The sequence below is a fragment of the Aedes albopictus genome, chromosome 2 (assembly GCF_035046485.1).
Source record: "Aedes albopictus strain Foshan chromosome 2, AalbF5, whole genome shotgun sequence".
NCBI lineage: Eukaryota > Metazoa > Arthropoda > Insecta > Diptera > Culicidae > Aedes > Aedes albopictus.
This window is the reverse complement of record NC_085137.1, coordinates 167,237,415-167,257,811: the sequence shown is the minus strand read 5'-3', so window position 1 is coordinate 167,257,811 and position 20,397 is coordinate 167,237,415. Positions and strand designations below refer to the sequence as shown.

The 20,397-nt window shown below is 44.2% G+C and overlaps 1 protein-coding gene across 2 annotated transcripts in view; it reads right to left on the bottom strand.

Moving 5' to 3' along the window:
- Window positions 1-594: 594 nt before the first annotated feature.
- Window positions 595-20,397, bottom strand: part of LOC115258883 (serine-rich adhesin for platelets) — an 84,892-nt gene continuing 65,089 nt past the window's right edge. For both annotated transcript variants that reach the window (XM_029859323.2, XM_029859324.2), the window contains exons 5-6: window positions 15,641-15,795; window positions 595-1,356 (exon numbers count right to left, since the gene is read on the bottom strand). In XM_029859323.2, the coding sequence (XP_029715183.2) occupies window positions 1,000-1,356; window positions 15,641-15,795 (512 nt within the window). In that variant the 3' untranslated portion in view covers window positions 595-999. The remainder of the gene's footprint in view (window positions 1,357-15,640; window positions 15,796-20,397) is intronic.

Sequence of the window (20,397 nt, the reverse complement as noted above, 5' to 3'; positions counted from 1 at the left end):
AACAAACATGAGTTGTCGGCTTTAGTAAATTTCAAAAAATAAACTGCACCCTCTCGCCCCACATTCTTCTTAAGCTGATCTACTCGCTTATTATAGTATAAATAGTAGCTAAATATTAGGTTATTTAGTTTTTAGTGGAGGTGAACGTTAATCGTAAAATTGCTTACAAACTAATTTCTACAAAAAAATCGAAGCAAATTTCGCATCTACGGATTCTTCTTCCAAAATACCACATGGAAATTTTGCAACTCACGTTCCGCGCACACCGTTTCGATGTAAGTGCTCCTCTAGAGCAAAAAGATAATAGAAAAATATCCAAAAATAGAAGGAGGACGCTCGCCCTCACACCTATACGAATTTTCTCTATGTCGTCGCAAAAAACGTGAATTTTGTCTAAACGTACCTACGCTTCATTATTTCGTGACTCTTACAACTAAATAAATATTTTTTTCTCAATTTCCTCGCATTGTTTTATTGTTCAATCGATTACCACTCTAACTAATAATAGGTTTATTCAACATATAAAAAATTTGTCATTTCTCGTAAAATCACATTTGATGCATTTCAGTTACGGGTTTATCGTCATTTTCTCTAACACATCCGAAAGTGCTCTCACCCCAATTTTTCCTTGCACCCCACCATCCAATCTCATCGGATATATCCAAAAGTCGTCACTCACAAATGGAACTCAAACACACTCATACGTTCTTTCTTTCTCTCATGGTCGTCTTATTAATCAGTCAGTCCATCTCCACGTGTCTCTACTAACATACTATAGGTAATGTGTGGTTGGTTATGTGTTTTTAAATGAGTGAATGTTTATCCCACGATCTGGGAGGGGTCCGGTATTTGATTTAGCGCGTAAACTACACCACAATGTCCAAAAAGGTAAACGAAGAAAATACAGATACTCTCTGTCTCTCGTTCTCTTTACGTAACATCCGGCTCTGGTGGTCCGGTTGAGTCCAGTGATTGTTGAGCAGCGCCGGGGAAACGAGATCAACTCGCATCCACGAGAGACTGTGGTGACGCAGCACCGTTCGTCGCGTCGGCCGATGAGGACGTTCCATTGGTGGCAGCAGCAGCTCCAGGAACAAATATCTCCACGTTCTGTTGGCTGTTGGCGAGTTTCTGTTTCCGTTTGAGCTCCATCAGCTGTTTGCGCTGAGCTTCCCGCTTGGCGGCGGCGGCAGCAGCTGCAGCCTTTTTCGTTTCCGCCGCTGAGCTGTCCGCGGGGCTACTGCTGGTGCCGTTGGTCGACGCAGCCGAGGCAGGAGACTTGAAGGGCCTTTTAGTGAGCTTGGTACTCCGGGCTGTGCTGCGCACTTGTGGCGTGGGGCTTTTGGGGATCGGTTTCTGGAATGAGAAAAGGCATAAGAGATATGAATTAAGTGATGATTTAAAAAACTATATTTGATCACGGTATATAAGCGATTCTTCCCTGGGTTAGTGGGCTGATGTCAAGCGCTGCGAGCCGAAAAAGACAAGCACCGAAAAATCAACAAGAGAAGAATGCGAACCGATACCAATGGCGACCACAGCGATGAAAAGGGACTTGCGATTGGAAACTTGGTACGTGGAGCTGCAGATCTCTCAACTTCAGCGGGAGCATCTGCAATCCGCATACTCGCCGATGTACTGAAAGACCGCGGTTTGGAAATCGTAGCGCTACAGGAGGTGTGTTGGACAGGATCTACGGTGCGACTGTTTAGAGGTAACCAGAGGTACGGCAACACACGTGAGCTGAGAACAGTTTTTATAGTGAAGGGCGACATGCAGAGGCGCGTGATCGGTTGGTGGCTGATCGACGAAAGAATGTGCAGGTTGAGGATCAAAGGCCGATTCTTCAACTTCAGCATAATAAACGTGCACAGCCCACACTCCGGAAGTACTGATGATGACAAGGACGCATTTTACGCGCAGCTCGAACGCGAGTACGATCGCTGCCCAAGCCACGACGTCAAGATCATCATAGGAGATTTAAACGCTCAGGTAGGCCAGGAGGAGGAATTCAGACCGACGATTGGTAAGTTCAGCGCCCACCAGCAGACGAACGAAAACGGCCTACGACTCATTGATTTCGCCGCCTCCAAAAATATGGACATACGCAGCACCTTTTTCCAACACAGCCTCCCTTATCGTTACACCTGGAGATCACCACAGCAGACGGAATCTCAAATCGACCACGTTCTGATTGACGGACGGCACTTCTCCGACATTATCGACGTCAGGACCTATCGTGGCGCCAACATCGACTCCGACCACTATCTGGTGATGGTCAAAATGCACCCAAAACTCTCCGTCATCAACAATGTACGATACCGGCGACCGCCACGGTTCAACCTAGAGCGACTGAAGCAACCGGATGTCGCCTCAGAATACGCGCAGAATCTCGAGGCCGCGTTGCCAGACGAGGGCGAGCACGATGAGGCCCCTCTAGAGGACTGCTGGAGTACAGTGAAAGCAGCCATCAACGACGCAGTCGAACGCACCATCGGGTACGTGGAACGGAATCGACGGAACGAATGGTTCGACGAAGAGTGCAGAACGGTTTTGGAGGAGAATAATGCAGCGAGGGCGATAATGCTGCAGCAAGGGACTCGACAGAACGTGGAACGTTATAAACAGAAGCGGAAACAGCAGACCCGCCTCTTTCGGGAGAAAAAGCGCCGCCTGGAAGAAGCGGAGTGTGAAGAAATGGAACTGCTGTGCCGTTCCCAAGAAACACGGAAGTTCTATCAGAAGCTCAACGCATCCCGCAACGGCTTCGTGCCGCGAGCCGAAATGTGCAGGGATAAAGACGGAGGCCTCTTGACGGACGGACGTGAGGTGATCGAAAAGTGGAAGCAGCACTTCGATGAGCACCTGAACGGCGTGGAGAACGTAGGCACGGGACCCCACGGCAACGGAGGAAACGACGACGCCAGTGCAGTGGAGTGTTGGAGTAGAGTAGTGACAGCCCCCTGGTAAGGATGAATGTTATATGACAGATGTAGTGTGTATGTATGTGTTTGATTGACGAAGCGTAATCGCTGACATGTTATGAACTTGTGTGATGTATATTTCAGTCCGTACTAATCCATCAATGTAAATAGACGATGTTGAAACTGTAGTCCGTGTAGTTTACTTCCGACAAATCACATATCGCGGGATGGTAATAAATTAACCGGTCGATCGCCTCGGTTGTTCTTGTCCGCTGCGCTGAGATATCTAACAGGTTATGGGCCCAGGTATCGCGAAGAAAGTTTTCTACAAAAGTGTATGTTCGAAGATACATTTTTTGAGCAAGTTCGTATAGTTACGGTTCGAACTGAATGAATCGGTCATACGGTGGACGAGATTGTTGCTGAAGGTAGCAGAAAGAGACTGTTTTTCGGGGAGAAGTGTCTTTGGTTACCAGAAGAAATAGTGTGTGGAAGTAAGCTACGGACGTATGAAAATCAAGAGTGCACTTCATCGAGGAGGAGCGGCCATCGCGTACTTGCGCCAAGTGTTGTGACAAACTGTTTTGCGGCGCACAGCTAAGTGAGATTGTATGGACGACGAGTGACTGGAAAGCGCGTTTGTGTGAAGAGCGATTTGAGAGTTTGGAAGAACGCTGCACAGTGGTCCAAAAGTGTGGTTTTGAGTGACGAAAAAAATAAATAATAATAATAATTGAGAAATGGCAGAAGCAAAAGTGGCACTTGATCGTTTGAATGACACCAACTGGTCGACGTGGAGGTTCCGAATGGAACTATTGCTGATGCGGGAAGATCTGTGGACGATTGTCAAGGATCCCAAACCAGATCCAGTGGACGTGATATCAGCATGGAATAGGAAAGATGAGAAGGCACGAGCGTTGATCGGTTTGGCGCTTGAGGATAGTCAGTTGGTGCACATTATGGAAGCTACAACGGCGAAGGATATGTGGGAAAAGCTCAAGGCCTACCATGAGAGAGGATCGTTATCAAACAAGATTCATGTTTTACGGCGGCTATGTTCGATGCGGTTGAAGGAAGAAGAAAGCATGTCGGATCACCTGACGGAGGCGTCGGAGCTGGTCCATCGTCTGGCCAGAATGGGTGAGTCGCTCAAGGAACATTTGGTTGTAGCGATTCTACTATCCAGTCTGCCAGAATCGTACAACCCGCTTGTGACCGCCTTGGAAGGACGCCCGGAAGAAGATCTCAAGTTGGATTATGTTAAAGGGAAACTTTTGGATGACTGGCGAAGAAGAAGCGAAAATCGAAACGAGAAGAGCGACCCGGAAAAGGCTATGAAATCTACAGTGGAAGGTGAAAAGCGGAGGAGTTTTGTTCGGAGGTGCTACTACTGCGGACGTGAAGGGCATTTCCAACGAAACTGTCCTGTTTTGTTGGAGGAAGTGAAGGCTAGTGTAGAAAAGCAGAACGAAGCGAAGACGACAAGTGTAAGGCATCCGCATACGGGAAATGAAGGTGATGGTCGTGGAGTATGCTTCACGATGACGACTAGGAGTTGTGAGTCTGTAGGAGAATGGATCGTTGACACAGGATGTACAAAGCACATGACAAATTCGACGGATGATCTCGGTTGGTGGAATCCATGTGCTAAAGAAGTATTGTTAGCAGATGGGAAAACTGTGAAAGCGAAAGTTTGCGGTACAGGAAGGATCACAACAAGCGGGATGAATGGCGAGGAAGTCGATGTAACGCTGAAAGAAGTCTTGTACGTGCCCGGATTATCCAGGAAGGTGCTATCGGTCAGTCGGATCACGGAGGAAGGTTATACGGTTGTCTTTGGCCAGAAGGACTTCCGTATTATGGATGGAGCGACGGTGCTCGCCGTAGGCAAAAAGAGTGGTGGGCTCTACTATTTGCGTTAACATTTTGATGATTTGAAATCAGTTTTGAGTCAGGAGGAGTTGACGTTATGTCAGTAATATGATATGGGGGCTGCACTAAGGAGGAGTGTTGGAGTAGAGTAGTGACAGCCCCCTGGTAAGGATGAATGTTATATGACAGATGTAGTGTGTATGTATGTGTTTGATTGACGAAGCGTAATCGCTGACATGTTATGAACTTGTGTGATGTATATTTCAGTCCGTACTAATCCATCAATGTAAATAGACGATGTTGAAACTGTAGTCCGTGTAGTTTACTTCCGACAAATCACATATCGCGGGATGGTAATAAATTAACCGGTCGATCGCCTCGGTTGTTCTTGTCCGCTGCGCTGAGATATCTAACATGGAGGACGGAAATGAACCAACTCTCACGTTGAGGGAAGTTAACCCTCAACAGGATACCATAAATGAAGGTCCGTTTTGGGACCCTGGGGTCCATTGGACCCCAACATATATTCTCGCGTATCTCGTGATCCTTACTTTTTGAAAGGGTGATGTTTTCAGCAAAAATGTTAGGAAAGTCAAGGCCTATCTAGTGATGAACAATTTAGTTCGGGAAGTTTCCGCTAGGTGGTGCAAGTGAGCATTGAAAAATGCCCCCGATCTACAGGATATAACGTACCTAAACAAGCGGACAAGGACAAGACGTACCAAAACAATAGGGTAAATCGCACTGCTGTAGACGAGTAGACATATATGTCCAGCGGGTCAAAAGGGGTCATTCAAATATTACGTAACGGAGTGGGAGGTGGTCTAGCGCTGTGGAATCAGTGACAAACAGACGTAACACTATTAAAATTTAAATCTCATATATCTCAGGATCCTGATTACTTATATAGTTGATGTCTTCGGCAAAGTTGTTTGGTGGGTCAAGAACTTATAGATTATGGACCGTTTGATTCGATATTCCATCACTAGGCAGTGCTAGATAGCATGCAAATTTTTCATCTCATAATATCTCGGGATCCTGATTTTAGAAAAATGGTGTCTTAGTTGTTGGGTAGGTCAAAAATGTTCAGTTGATAAGCCATTTGATACGAACTCTCCTATTGGGAGACGCTGGTGCGGGATGCTTATTATTTATAGAGATGGTGTCTACAGCTGTTATTTGGCAGGACATGGACCTACCGAGTATAGACACTATAGAATCTACAGACCTGGGGAGAAATAGTTGAATTAATTTTAGAGTATTTTATAGTGAATTTAGTGTGTACTAATAAAAAATGACGTCACACAACCCACAGTCGTTATCGTTCCGTAAATCTCGTTTGGCTAAACGAATTGATAGATCGTTTGGTTAGGGGCCATCCATAAATGGCGTAGCATTTTTTTGACTATTTTTGACACCCCCCTTCTCCCCCTATTTTCCCATACCTAATACATGGCTCGTAGCATAATCAGAGACTCTCCCCACCACCCTAAAATGCCACTTCATCTATGGACGGCCCCTAACAGTTGTCTGCACCTTGGAAAGCATATGGAATCTATAGTGTTTATATTACAGATTATAGGATATATACAATTATACTTTGATCATAATCTACACAATTTTTCACAGCACAGAGATCAGACATCGAATAAAATGGAATGTAAATTTCAACGTTTCCATCCCGTAACCGGGAGGAACTCCTGGAGAGAAATTCCTGAAGGAATCCCGTGAGGAGTTCCTGGAGGAATCCTGGAAGGAATTCCTAGGGGAATCTCGAGAACAACTCCTAGAGGAATCCCGGGAGAAATTTCTGGAGAATCCCGGGAGAAATTCCTGAAAGAATCCTGAGAGGAGTTCCTGGAGGAATGCCAGGAAGAATTCTTGGAGGAATCCCGGGAGAAATTCGTTGAGAAATACCGGTAAGAATTCCTGGAGAATTTCCAGGAGGAATTCCTGAAGCAATCCCCGGAGGAATTCCTGAAGAAATCCCAGGAGGAATTTCAAGTGGATTTCCTAGAAAAACTCATGCAGGAAACCCGGGAGGAAATTCTGGAGAAAACCCGGGAGCAATTCGGAGACAAATTCCTGAAGAAATTCTGGGAGGATTTCGTGGAGGAATCTCGGAAAGCATTTGTGGAAGAATCCTTTTACGAATTCCTAGTTGAATCCCTGGTGGAGTTCCTGATGTAGTTTTGGGAGTCATTTCCGGAGGGCTTTTAAGTGGATTTCCCAGATGAAATCGTAGAGGAACCTCGGGAAGAATTACTGAAAGAATCCCTGTATTAATTTCTGGAAGAATCCTGGTAGGAGTTCCTTCAGAAATTTTGGGAGGAATTCCTGGAGGTATCCGGGTGAGTCAATTCTGAAGTAAATTATCCACCAAATTGGAAGTATTGGTATTGTGAACAGAATGTAATTATATTGTGTTATTCTCAAGATATTCACTTCAAAAGAAGCGTACTTATTTGAGGACGCTTGCCACTCGGTAATCTAGGATGCTGGGCATATACGAACTAATTAGCGCCATTTTGCAGAAAAACTTTAAAATAATTTTCATTACCAAATAATCCTTGATATATTGAACATTTTTGCCGAAGACACAAACTTTCTATACATTCCGAATTTCAAGATATTCAAGCTAAATTTAACTTTCAATCTATAATTTGAATAAACAATAGCGCCACCTACTGGGCTAATTCCAATTCAATTCGTTCGTCACAAGATTGCCCTTGATCTTTTGAACAATTTTGTCGAAGACAGCATTATTCTAGGAAGTGACGATCACAAGATATAATCATTCGTGTCGTGGGGTCCAATGGACCCCAGGGGACCAAAATCGCCCGGTTCAACTTTGACATAAAAAATAATCTATAGTACGCCATGAAATATTTGTTATTTTTCTGCCATTCTGCTATTATCAACGCATCCCCTGGCTTTCGCCCATCTGCGTTGTCTTTTCACTAGGCAATACGTCTACCAATTGATGTTTATGGGCTTGCCGGACCAAGTCATGTAGCTAAGCCAAACACCCCACCTACAACTGTTGGGTAGGCACCATTGTCCCGCCCACTGGTCTTTTACAGCTAGTTGTAGGTGCATGTGTGCGTGTAAGTATTGGTGTATGTGTGTTAGTGTTGGTGTATTGTAGGCGCCAACTCGTTCTAATCCACTCTGATTGCTAACACCCTATTGAACCATTACCCTCAAATCTGGCAATCTATGAAATAGAATGAGTTAAGCGCCTGGAATAATAGTTAATCAAACAAGGAATATTAGTATTAAAGTGAAGATACAATGAAGCAACGCCCCGAACCTCAAGAGCACAATACCCCAAGAACCAAATGACAGGCTGCGTGAACAGTCGATCGACTGGCCACCACCAGTGAATAACCAATCGAGCAAACCCTCCAGCACAAACCGCCACCAGCTCTCTCGATCTGCGCCCAACAAATCCGAGGCACAGCCCAGCCATAGCTTCACCTTAAAACCAAAATCTAGATTGCAGAGCACAATACTTCCCAAGTAACCACGCAGCTCGGGCCGCAAATCACGCACAACACGTCACAAATGAGACAAACACTACCCCGCCCGTACAACCGAAACCGATCTAGGGTAGAGAAGGGTCTCTTTCCACTACAACCCCGACTCAACTGCACCCACAGGGAGCGCACCCCACACACACACTGCACTCATGCATCCATCACGACCCGAGCCGCACGGTCACCTGGGTTCTATCTGCATGACCTCACCCAACCCGTAACGCGTTTAAATCCCTCTCTTGCATTACAAAGCATTCCCTCTTCCCAAAGTTTGTGCGTGGTCCAAATGAGATTATAAAGCTGAAGAAATCGTCACTAACACAACCGCCAACAATGAGCACTCACGGCATGCAGAATCAATGACGACCTCCTCAGTCCCAAACCCAATTATCCTACACTACCCAAGTAACCACAATGCTGAAGCCGTACGCACTGCACGTACGAAGTACATACAGACCTACCCGCACCGCCTAAACAAACCACCTAGGCCGAACACAAGCAAAAAGCGGCGCCACCACTGTTAAACCACGACTATGCCAGTAGGTATAATCGCAATTCAGCAATCGTAGATCCATTCCCCGCTCCTACTCAGCCCTAACGATCCATAGCAATGCTTGTCAATATATGCACCCCACATACGCAACCCCCACAACCCAGCAGTATGGTCACTTGAGTATCCCTGGGATTTTGATTACATGATGGTCAGGGATCACAGCCATCAAAACGTTCCACACTTTGCCAGGGCTTGCGACCTGTAACCATGATGATTTCCGCAATGGGAAACCATGATGGCTAGCGGTGTTACGCCATGAAATATTTGTTATTTTTGCACAAATAACTCATCGTGGTGTAGTTTGAAGGTACTGTGAAAACGGGACCGATGTGTCAATCCAAACTTTTTTGCGACCACTTCAAAGTGGCTCTGGGGTCCAATGGACCCCAGGTATCTATTAGAGGGTTAAGGATGCCAGTCATCAGCTCAAACCCAACAAAGCAGCTGGTAAGGATGGTAATACAGCTGAACTCATCAAGATGGGCGTACTGGAGCTACTGGAGGAGTGGAAGAAAGGAAGCCCCATTCACAAGAAAGGCGACCATTTAGAATGTGAGAACTTCAGAGCGATCACTATTTTTAATGCTGCCTATAAAGCGCTATCCCAGATCATCTTCCGTCGTCTGTCACCTAATACGAATGAGTTCGTGAGAAGTTATCGAGCCGGCTTAATCGACGACCGGTCTACTACGGTAGATTATCCAGAAATGCCGTGAATATCAGGTCCCATTGCTTCACCTGTTCATCGAATTCAAGGCGGCATACAACAGTATCCACCGCACAGAACTATGGAGAATCATGGACGAAAACGGCTTTCCTGGGAAGCTGACTAGACTGATTAAAGCAACGGTGTGCAAAACTGCGGTTTCGGGTGAACTATCCAGGTCATTGGAATCTCGCCGGGGACTGCGCCAAGGTGATGGAATTTCAAGCCTACTCTTGAACATCGCTCTGGAAGGTGTCATGCGACAAGCCGGGCTCAAAAACCGAGGAACGATTATCACAAAATCCGGCCAATTTGTGTTCTTTGCGGACGGCATGGTCATTATCGCCAGAACATTTGGAATGGTGGCTCAAAAATATGTACATGCTGCTAGGCGTAACTGAACATGACCGGATCCGTCTGTGTAGTAAAGTTACGATAGACGGGGATACCTTCGAGGTGGTAGAGGAATTCGTCTACCTCGGGTTCTTACTGACGGCTGACAATGACGTGAGACGTGAAATTCGAAGGTGCATCGTCAGCGGAAGTCGGGCCTACTACGGGTTTTAGAAGAAGCTGCGGTCTAAAAAGATTCATCCATGCACCAAATGCCGCCATGTACAAAACGCTAATAAGGCCGGTGGTCCTCTGCGGACACGAGACATGGACCAGGCTGGAAGAGGACCTGCAAGCACTCGGAGTTTTCGAGCGACGCGTGCTAAGGACGATCTTCGGCGGTGTGCAGGAGAACGGTGTGTGGTGGAGAAGAATGAACAACGAGCTCGCTGCACTTTACGGCGAACCCAGCATCCAGAAGGTGACCAAAGCCGAAAGGATACAATGAGCATGTTGCAAGAATACCGGACAGCAACTGCAATGCTAGTGTTTGCTACTGATCCGGATGGCACAAGAAGGTGTGGAGAGCGTGTTCTCTGATGGGCGGACCAGGTAGAGCGTGACCTGACGAGCATTGGGTGTGACCGAGGATGGAGAGCGTCAGCCACAAACCGAGAATTGTGGCGTACTATTGTTGATTATGTGTTGTCTTAAATGCAATGTTGAGCAAATAAATGTATGTATGTTACAATGTTAGCCGTGAAATACGAAGGCGCATCATCAGTGGCAGTTGAGCCTACCTAGGGTTTCAGAATAACCTGCAGTCGAAAAAGTCAAATTTCGGTCAGGCCATGGGTGCTTTAGGTGTAATCTGCAGTCTGCACAGATTCGGGCATGCAGGATCCCCCATATGTCAGGAATGCGCAGACTGCGATGAGACAGCGGAGCATGTGCTCTCTGAATGCCCATTAGCCTGGTACACGGTTAAAAATATAAAAAATGGAAAAACTCCAACTCCTGTGTACTTTTTGAGTTCCATTTTGGTCCCATATCAACTATGCAAAATTTCAGATCGATCAAAGAAACTATATTTTAGCGCCCGCCATTCTTAGTTTTTCATACGATTTACTATGGGGAAAACTTACTTCTTCAAAGAAAAATCGCTTGAGGTCACCCATTGATCCCTAAAAATAGGTCGTTGAATGATTTCTGTAGATAACTTCAAGAGAAATCAGACCTTCGAAGACCGCAAAGCGATGCGACATTCGTGGAAAAAGTTATTAAGCCTTACCCGATCGATAAAATGACGAGATTTTATTATTTATTGTTATTCCTTGCATGTTAAACAGCTTTGGCATGCCATTCGGTTTTCAGTCAATAACTTTTTCCACATGCCTTACATCGCTTTGCGGTCTTCAGGGAGTTTGTTCCTCGTAAAATTTCCAACAGAAATCATTCATCGATATATTTTTAAGGGTTAAGGGGCAACCTGTGGCGATTTTTCTTTGAAAAAGTGATTTTCCCCATAGTAAATCGTATGAAAACTTAAAACGGCCGGCGCTAAAATATAGTTTCTCCGATCGAGTTGAAATTTTACACAGTTGATATGGGGTCAAAAAGGAACTCAAAAAGTGTACAGGAGTAAAATGTCTTTTTGTGTCCCACGCTAATGCCCATGCTTTGTGGAGCAAAGGTCGGGACGGGATGCGGTAGAGATATCACTCCGGACCACATTGTTGAAAGGATGTGTACGGAGGCGGACAAGTGACATTCCGTTACTTCCACGGTCTCCCAAATCGTACTTGAACTACAGAGAAAATGGTGGGCCGACCAGCAGTAAGTTGCGTTGGTACCCCACCCCACCCGGACGCTTGAGTCCAACGGATAATCAGGACCCAACCCAGGAAAGAGAAGACAACTTAAGGCGGTAGATGGTGGAACGCTAACCAATGGAGAGTACTCATGTACCACAAAGGTAAAGAAGAGAGAGAACGAGTGGGTCGAAACCCACTTAACCCGAGGAATCTGGGTATTTGATCAGCAGTTTCTCATTCTATATGAAAAAACCCTAATTAATCCACCTAGCGGTGATGGCGCCTTTCTCGTGCCTTTGAAAACACATTTCAACACAACTCAAGTGACAAGTTGATGAATATCGAACTTTCATACGTTTAACAGAAATCCATTTCATGACATCAGATATCATATCGTTTATCTGGTTTTTGATTTTTGAGCCGCAATTTTAAATTTTGAGCCGCCGTTAAAGTAAGTCCGGCAGCTTGGAAATTCTGGTCGCTATTTTTAGACTCCAGACTTCTTCCCCATATCAGATTAACCCATATTGAATGGTTTTAAAGCTCAAAACTTCATTTAACAGCCGCCATTTTGAATACAAATACAAATACAAATATTGCATGGTTTCAAGTCTTAAAACTCCATTAAATGGCCATTACGGAACGCCTCGGCCTATCCGAACCATTTTTAATAGCAAACAATGCGGTAAAATTCCTGTTTGATTCGGGCTATAATCCGAATAATCCGCTAATGGGAAGTGCCTTAAAAATGAGTGATTTTTTTTTGCGCAGAGACACAGAGATACATACACATTTTTTTGGAACACAGCTTTTTCGATTCCTGTTGGCGTCCAAAACAACAGTGCAAAATTTGGAAGCGATCGGTTGCGTCCCCGTATCCCGCATTGCGATTGAAATTTGTATGGAATTTAGTATGGAAAACCATGTTTTTTTTAATTTTTCTCCTAAATTGATTTTTTTTGTCTAAAACGATCTAACTAATGACGTTGAAGTATAGCCTGGGACATGCTGAAAAATTTTACCGAAGACCGCAAAGTGATCCGACACTTGTGAAAAAAGTTAAAACGTGCAGATTGCCCAGTGGTGCTTAACATTTAACATGTGAAGGAATAACATCAATAAAATCTCAACTTCTGGCCTAAGTTACCAAGGGAATAACTTTTTTCACAAGCGTCGGATCACTTTGCGGTCTTCGGCAAAGCTGTTCGGCATATCCTAGACTACACTTTAACGTCATTAGTTACATGGTATTAGACAAAAGAATTCAAATTATGAATCAAATGCAAAAAAGTACGTTTTCCCATACTAAATTTCACACAAATTTCAATCGCAATGCGGAATACGGGGACGCAACCAATCGCTTCCAAATTTTGCACAGGTTTTTGGACGCTAATACAGATTGCAAAAACTTTGTTCCGTTGATGCGATCAAATTTAAATTTTCTCCATACAACTTTGACCCACTCTAATACACACATACAGACATCATCTCAATTCGTCGAACTGAGTTGATTGGTATATGTGGCTTGACCCTCCGAGCCTTCTATGGAAAATTGGTTTTTTGAGTGAACATATAGACTTTCATTACAATTCGGTGTAACGAGAAAAGCAAAACAATACTTTCGAGCTTATTTGCTTTAGAAAACTTAGTTATTTAACCCCAATAGATTGAAAGATCTTTTGTGATAGAAAATTAGGGGGCGACCATAAATTACGTCACGCTCTGAGGGGGAGGGGGGTTCAGCAAAGTGTGACGACCCATAGAAAATGTTTCGAGTCCTCATACAAAAAGTGTGACATAGGGGGGAGGGGGGGTTGAAAATCAGCAAATTTGGCGTGACGTAATTTATGGACGTTCCCTTATGTAAAAAAAGGGTTTAAAAGCTGCGATAAATTTGAACATTTTCAAGTAATAGCCAGTTCGAGGCAAGCAAAGTCAAAAACATGTAAAGTTCAATTACTACGTAACGGCTGAGATTTGACCATATGCGTACACATTTTTTTCGCCATTTATAATCCTCTATCACTCCTTAAAAAGTTTGCACTCACCTATCGGGACCCCCCGGAACCAATTCCGGAACACTACCGGTTCAGATATGGTTTGATACTGTTTTCCTGCTAACCGTTCATCAGGTTACCGAAGATGCCGCTGTTTGATGTGTCGCATGAATGAGTTATGCTCAATTTTATATTTGGCCACTTCCAGCGGGACACCCAGAACCGGTTCCGGAGCACTACCAGTTCAGTGCTTCGAAATGCGCGGCACAAGAGGCATACGCAAGACTGTCAGGATGGCCTCTATGGTCAAATGGCAGCGCGCGTGGGACAGTTCCACCAAAGGAAGGTGGACCCATAGGTTGATACCGAGGGTAGATAGTTGGATTAATAGGCGCCATGGGGAAGTTTCATTCCACCTGACACAGGTCCTTACAGGTCATGGTTGCTTCCGACAGTATCTACACCGTTTCGGGCATGCGGATTCTCCCGAATGCCCAGTGTGCAATGGTTTAGAGGAAACGGCGGAACACGTTTTGTTCGTGTGCCCGCGTTTTCGCACAATGCGTGACCGCATGCTTGCCACATGCGGGGAGGACACAACTCCGGACAACTTGGTCCAGAGAATGTGTTGGGATGAGATTAGCTGGAATGCCGTTTCAACGGCTATCACCCATATCGTCTGGGAGCTACAAAGGAGGTGGCGCGTGGACTCGGAGAATGGCTAGTCCAGATGCAGTACAAGAGGTGGTCCAGGGGTTCGAAGTCGGCTTCGTAGGTCATACCGGTGCCCTGCGGTCGAGATCGACCCTTACAGCGATTAAGTGGCCGCGGAGAGGAAGTCCCGGTAGCGGTGCTGTCGTGGCGTCAGTCTACTGGGTTGGATCTGAGCCCGCGGTTGGAAAGGGGTCCCCGGCTAGGGTCGGGGTAGGTGAGACCCTGCTGTCTGCAACCTACGGATGCAGCTGATAAGGCCTGAAGGGTAGTGATACCCTTGCCTTCAGCAGGTCAGATCGGGTTGCATGTGGGCATCAGTTCTTGATGTCCGCTCAGCAGTAGGGCGCGGGCGGGGTTGACCCTGCCCGCCTTCCGAGGACAAAGGGAGTGGCGAGGACCACTCGGGAAACTGGCTAAGCGCCAGCATGCTATCGTGGTGGACTCTCCAGTGCGAGTCATCGATGTTCGTTGCTGCTAGGCTACGGCAGCTAACCTTGAGGGTGCGATATGCACTAGCCCCTCTCTGAAGCAATACCTTCTTGGTGGTTCCGGAGAGACGTAGGGTTTGGCGACCATAGGAATGTGTTTTAGTGGGTCGAGGAGAGAGTAGTCCTGGCTTCTACCGGCATTGTAGAAGACGGCCTCATCCCCACACTACCCTAACCTTCCTGTTAGGGTGTCTGATGAGCAGATTTATCCCCCTATGGTTTAGAAGGAAAAAAAAAAAAAAAAAAAAGACATCACCTCAATTCGTCGAGCTGAGTCGATTGGTATATGTGACTCGACCCTCCGGGCCTTCTATCAAAAAGTCATTTTTGGAGTGAACATATAGCCTTTCCAGTGCACTTAGTGTACGAGAAAGGCAAAAAGGAGAACGGTGTGTGGCGGCGAGGAATGAATCACGAGCTCGCTGCACTGTACGGTGAACCGTAGAGTAAAAAGCTGGAAGGGTACTATGGCAAGGGCATGTTGCGAGAATGCGGGTAACAATCCTGTAAAGCTGATGTTCGCAAGAGATTCGTATGGGTCAAGAATATCCGCTGTCATTTAAGGACAGACTTGTTAGAATCCCAAAATTGCCGCACCAATGGCCGACTTTGTCACCTACCTACTCACTGTTGAAGCGGGATTTAAAGACGTTTGTCCTTAAACCACTTCGCCAAATAATGACACAACAGAAGAACTCACCTTCCATCCATTCCTCCGGAACGACTCAATCTCGCTGAAGGATGCGTCCACGTCGTTAACCTGCAACATCACCATATCCCAGAAACCGCGCAGATCCTCGCACGTCGTTTGGAACTTCTCATCCGGCTGTTGGTTTAGATTTTTGTAGCATAGACCTAAGAGTATAAAACATACAATGAATGTTTCGGGCAATTCAGATTTATTAAATTTTGCACTGGTTGGGTGAAACAAAAAGATCAAATACTATGGAAATTAGCTCAAAGCGTGTTGGTTGACCATCAATAACCAGAATATGAAAGTAAATAAATAAAGCAGATTAAATAAATTTGCAAGTAATGAGAGCCCCGGCATAAAGAATGGCGTGCGGCGCGCCAATTGTTTGGGCGAAATAAGTATAAATAGAACAAAATAATCGCGACAAGCTCCCAGGGTGAAGGTCAATTCAGCCGCCACTCTCTATAATGAGAGGCAATTTGCGAGCGACGCGGGCATGAAAGATACAATCGGAAATGATGAATTGCATTTTGTGAGTCGAGTTGGGGTGCAGCAGAATCAAAATTTTGCAAATAAATGTAGAGAAGCTTAATTTTGAGCAGGTAATCCAGATGCTGACATGTGCCATTAAAATTTGCGTCGTCAAAATTTCCAAAACAGATATGACCCGCTCTGTTTACAGATCCATTTATCATACTTTGCACAAGCGCCTTAATGTGGTAAGAATTTTGATAGCACTCTGCATGTGCTCATATGCGATAACAACTTTCGAGAGTGGCGGCATGCACTGCTGTGTCTGTAAATACCACAGGGGTGTGATAATAAATCTTCGGTCGTGATCAATTTCGATGGTTCGATGGTCGTCATTAAGTAAAAGCTTCAATCGTTTTGCAAATGCTGTGATTAGGTTCGTTTAATGCAGTAAGTCAATTTTTCAACGCGTCATCACAACATCAGAATAGAGTAAGTAAAATTTGCATTATTGATGAGAGCAATCAACCTACATTAGCAGATTGAAATAAACTCAGAAGAATATTCAAAAATAACAAAAAGTCTAATTAGTTATAAGTCCATAAGCTACGGATGGATGTAAACATTATAAATGCCAATCAAAACCGGTTAACTCAGCTATTGATATCTAGAAAATTATTGAAGCAGAGGAGAGGTTGATCGATATCTTAAATTTCAGCAGAAACAATTCGTTTGGAAATTTATTTTTGATTTCCTAGAAATGTTATCCAAAGATTCCAACTTTTAAGATTAAAACGCTTGAAGATTAACTATATTTTATCAAACATCTGATAACTGATAAATTCAAATATTAGGAAAACTGATGCATGGTATTCGAACCTTGATTATAATTATTTGATTGTTTAACTGTCAAGGACAATTATAACTGAGTTCAAAATTTCAGTGTAGATTAAAATTCGAAAAAAAACGGAAGAACTTAAATTCAATTTCACTCGTAAAAAGTTGTGAACGATAACAACGATTCGATAATTCGTGCCAACAACGCTGCTTTTACCTGATACTACATACCAATAATTTATGCGCATAAAAACAGACATAGAAAATTGGCTACAATCAGCTAGCTAGCGAAAGAACCGTATGGACGCGGCCGGACGAATTTGGATGCGATCCAAAAAAATAAAAACAGGCATCTTCTTCATCGCACTGCTGCTATAGCTACAGTCTGCCATTCGGATCCATTAAGCGGTCTTCTCACTTTACCGGGCCGGGACCGTGCCGGGCCCCGGCCGTGCCCCGGTCATCGATTTCTTTCTAACGATATCTATGGCGTGCTTCTCATTTGCCCGGTCGGGGCCCGACCGAGCCCCGGCACGGTGTGATGTGAAACACGCCATAGTAATCGCATGTAAGAAATCGATGACCGGGGCCCGGCCGGGGCCCGGCACGGTCCCGGCCCGGTGTAGTGGGAATAGCCCTTTATGCGAATGAATTTCAAATAGCCGTGAGCCGATTCTCATTCTGCTCACACAAATCCCTTTCGCTCGGATCTGGTTAGTCCAGTTCAAAAGTACATTGGTAGATAGGTAGTCGTGGCCCGGTATTTTGCAAACTGCAACCAAGCAGTCGCCCGTACACCACGTGATGAAGGCTCTCGACATGTTTGAATTTTTAATTACAGAGAAATGCTACGCCAAAGCATTTCATATTCCACGGTCTCTTCTGCCTCATCACTTGTGTTCGCTACCTCAACCATACTGAATTAATAATGTTGAGCGGCCCTAGAATCCAATATTGATATCTAAGTGCTGAAGCGAAGGCCTCGCATCATTCGGATTGAAATTTGATGTGGCACGTTTACGAGGAATAGGGTAACCAATATAATTTGGACCCCCATATATTTTGGACCCCCTGGGTCGTATTATCACTATTTACACGGATTTAATGAAGAGATGACGCAAAATTCTAGAACCATTCGCTAAATTAGATTGCTCTACACGGGTAGCAATCATTTTCACACTGGAAATATCATTATTTGCCTTGAAATTAGATTCCATCAATCTGGTCATCAATGCGAGTGTCGCAACATGTTTACAAAAAGAGATTGCTATGCTGAGGAAACTTGGAGATGTAAACAAAAATGTTTATCATTCTAGCGCATTAAATTCGCAAAGTTCGTCTAATCAGCCTTTGTCAATCAAGTGATTAGGATGTGATCCAACTTATTCAAGTGGCAGATTCTTCGAAAATAGTTTCAAACGGGTTTAAATACCGGGTGTTCAAAATATATATTTAAGAGGGTCCAAAATGTATTGGGGTGTCCAAAACAGTGTAAACTGATGCTTTAAAAATCAGTCATTTTTATGAAATATTCAGCCAGAAATGACCTTGTGTTAGGCTGACCATCCGTCCCGTATTTAACGGGACAACAAAATTTTCAAACGCTCGTCTCTGGAGCATAGTTAACGTTTCTAACTTAATTATTCGTTCTTTCTAGTTGAAATAGCATTATTTACATCATGCAGTTCTGTTTTTGGACATTGATTTTCTTTTTGTTGAGTTTCCGGAATGTGTCCCGTATTTAAACGGGACAAATCTGGTCAGCCTACCTTGTGTATATTTTTAACGGACAGCGGAGGCTTTTACGATCATACTAACATCATCATTATGTGTAATACCACCTGAATCTGTTTGATTTTGACTTAAATTCAAACTAATGTCCTCTGGGGGTCCAAAATTCGACCGTTACCGTAAGACCTCCGCAGACTGCAAAGCGATGTGATGATCGTGGAAAATGTTATTAAGACTTACCCGATTCGATAAAATAAGATTTTACTATTTATTGATATTCCTTACACGTTAAACAGCGTTGCCAAGCTCTTCGATTTTCAGTCAATAGCTTTTTCCACAATCGCATGCCTTACACTTTTAATTTGTGTACTTATTGCTTACGTAGGAACAAACACGACGCTTATGGTTCTTAAAATCGTCATTGAAGATTCTAAGAACCACAAGTGTCGCGTCTTATCTCGCGTCGCGTTGCGTGATTTTCGCATGCCTTAGATCGTCGTGCGGTCTTCAGAGGGATGGATCCTCGTAAAAATTTTAACAGAAATCATTCGATTTATTTTAGGTATTAAGGGGCAACCTGTGGCGATTTTTCTTTGAAAAAGTGATTTCCCATGGTAAATCGTATGAAAACTTAAAACGGCTGGCGCTAAAATATAGTTTTTGTAATTACGTTGTGAAAAGTAGAACATTTCAGTTGGCTGAAGTATGCTGAAATGGCCTACTTTTCACTCCTGATGCAAGTGTGCCGAAAAGTACTACTTTTCGGCACTCTTAAGAGTGCTGAAAAGTAGCACTTTTCAGCACTTTTGCTCGTACGCACTTTTTACTTACCATCATGCCTTCCGTAGATTCAGCCTCTGCCTCCTACATCTACTGAGTAGCTCGAATCCGAATCAGGACAATTTCAATTCGGAATCGAACTACAAATCAGGTGTAGAGGCAGCTGCTAAATCTGCTTTTGCTTTTGCCTGCACACAACTGTTTGACAACGGGAGCTCGATCATTGGTGACGCCTACTACACCAGAGCCTACCTGATCAAACTAAAAACTACGCCGACAAGCATGAGCGCGCGCACGTGGTTCCTACCGATAGGTACATGTTTGTGTAGCTGCAGGTGCTGTAGATCGCACTAAATGGGTATTTTTCGTAATTATAAAAAACTTTGTATGCAACTCGTTGCAAAACTCGATTTTTTCAGCACTCGTCGTATTTATCCAACTCGGCAAGCCTCGTTGGATAAATGTACGACTCGTGCTGAAAAAATCATCATTTTGCAACTTGTTGCATAAATAACTATTCTCCAATCGAGCTGAAATTTTGCACTGTTGATATGTCTTTTTCTGTCCCATGCTAGTACACATCTGGTAAGTTGGATGAATCGTAAAATTCTCACGGCAATAATGTCAACCATCGCGCAACAGTAATGACTTAGTCGCAACCTGAATTTGTTGCGACAATCCACCCAATACGACGACATAGATTTGTCCCAACTTATACAGAAGAGGATAAAAATTGTACAGCACGAATTTAGATTTTTATAAACCTTACATTGCGATTTTCTGGATAACTTCAAATCGGCTAACACTGCAACGCTGTTGAAAATCTGTCACAGGATGTCGACTCATAACCCAAAATAAAAGTCCCTGAGTTTTTAAAATTTTTCCAGAAAAAGTTTAGAAAGTTTATGATTAAAAAAATAATCCAAATTTTTTGAAAAATATTC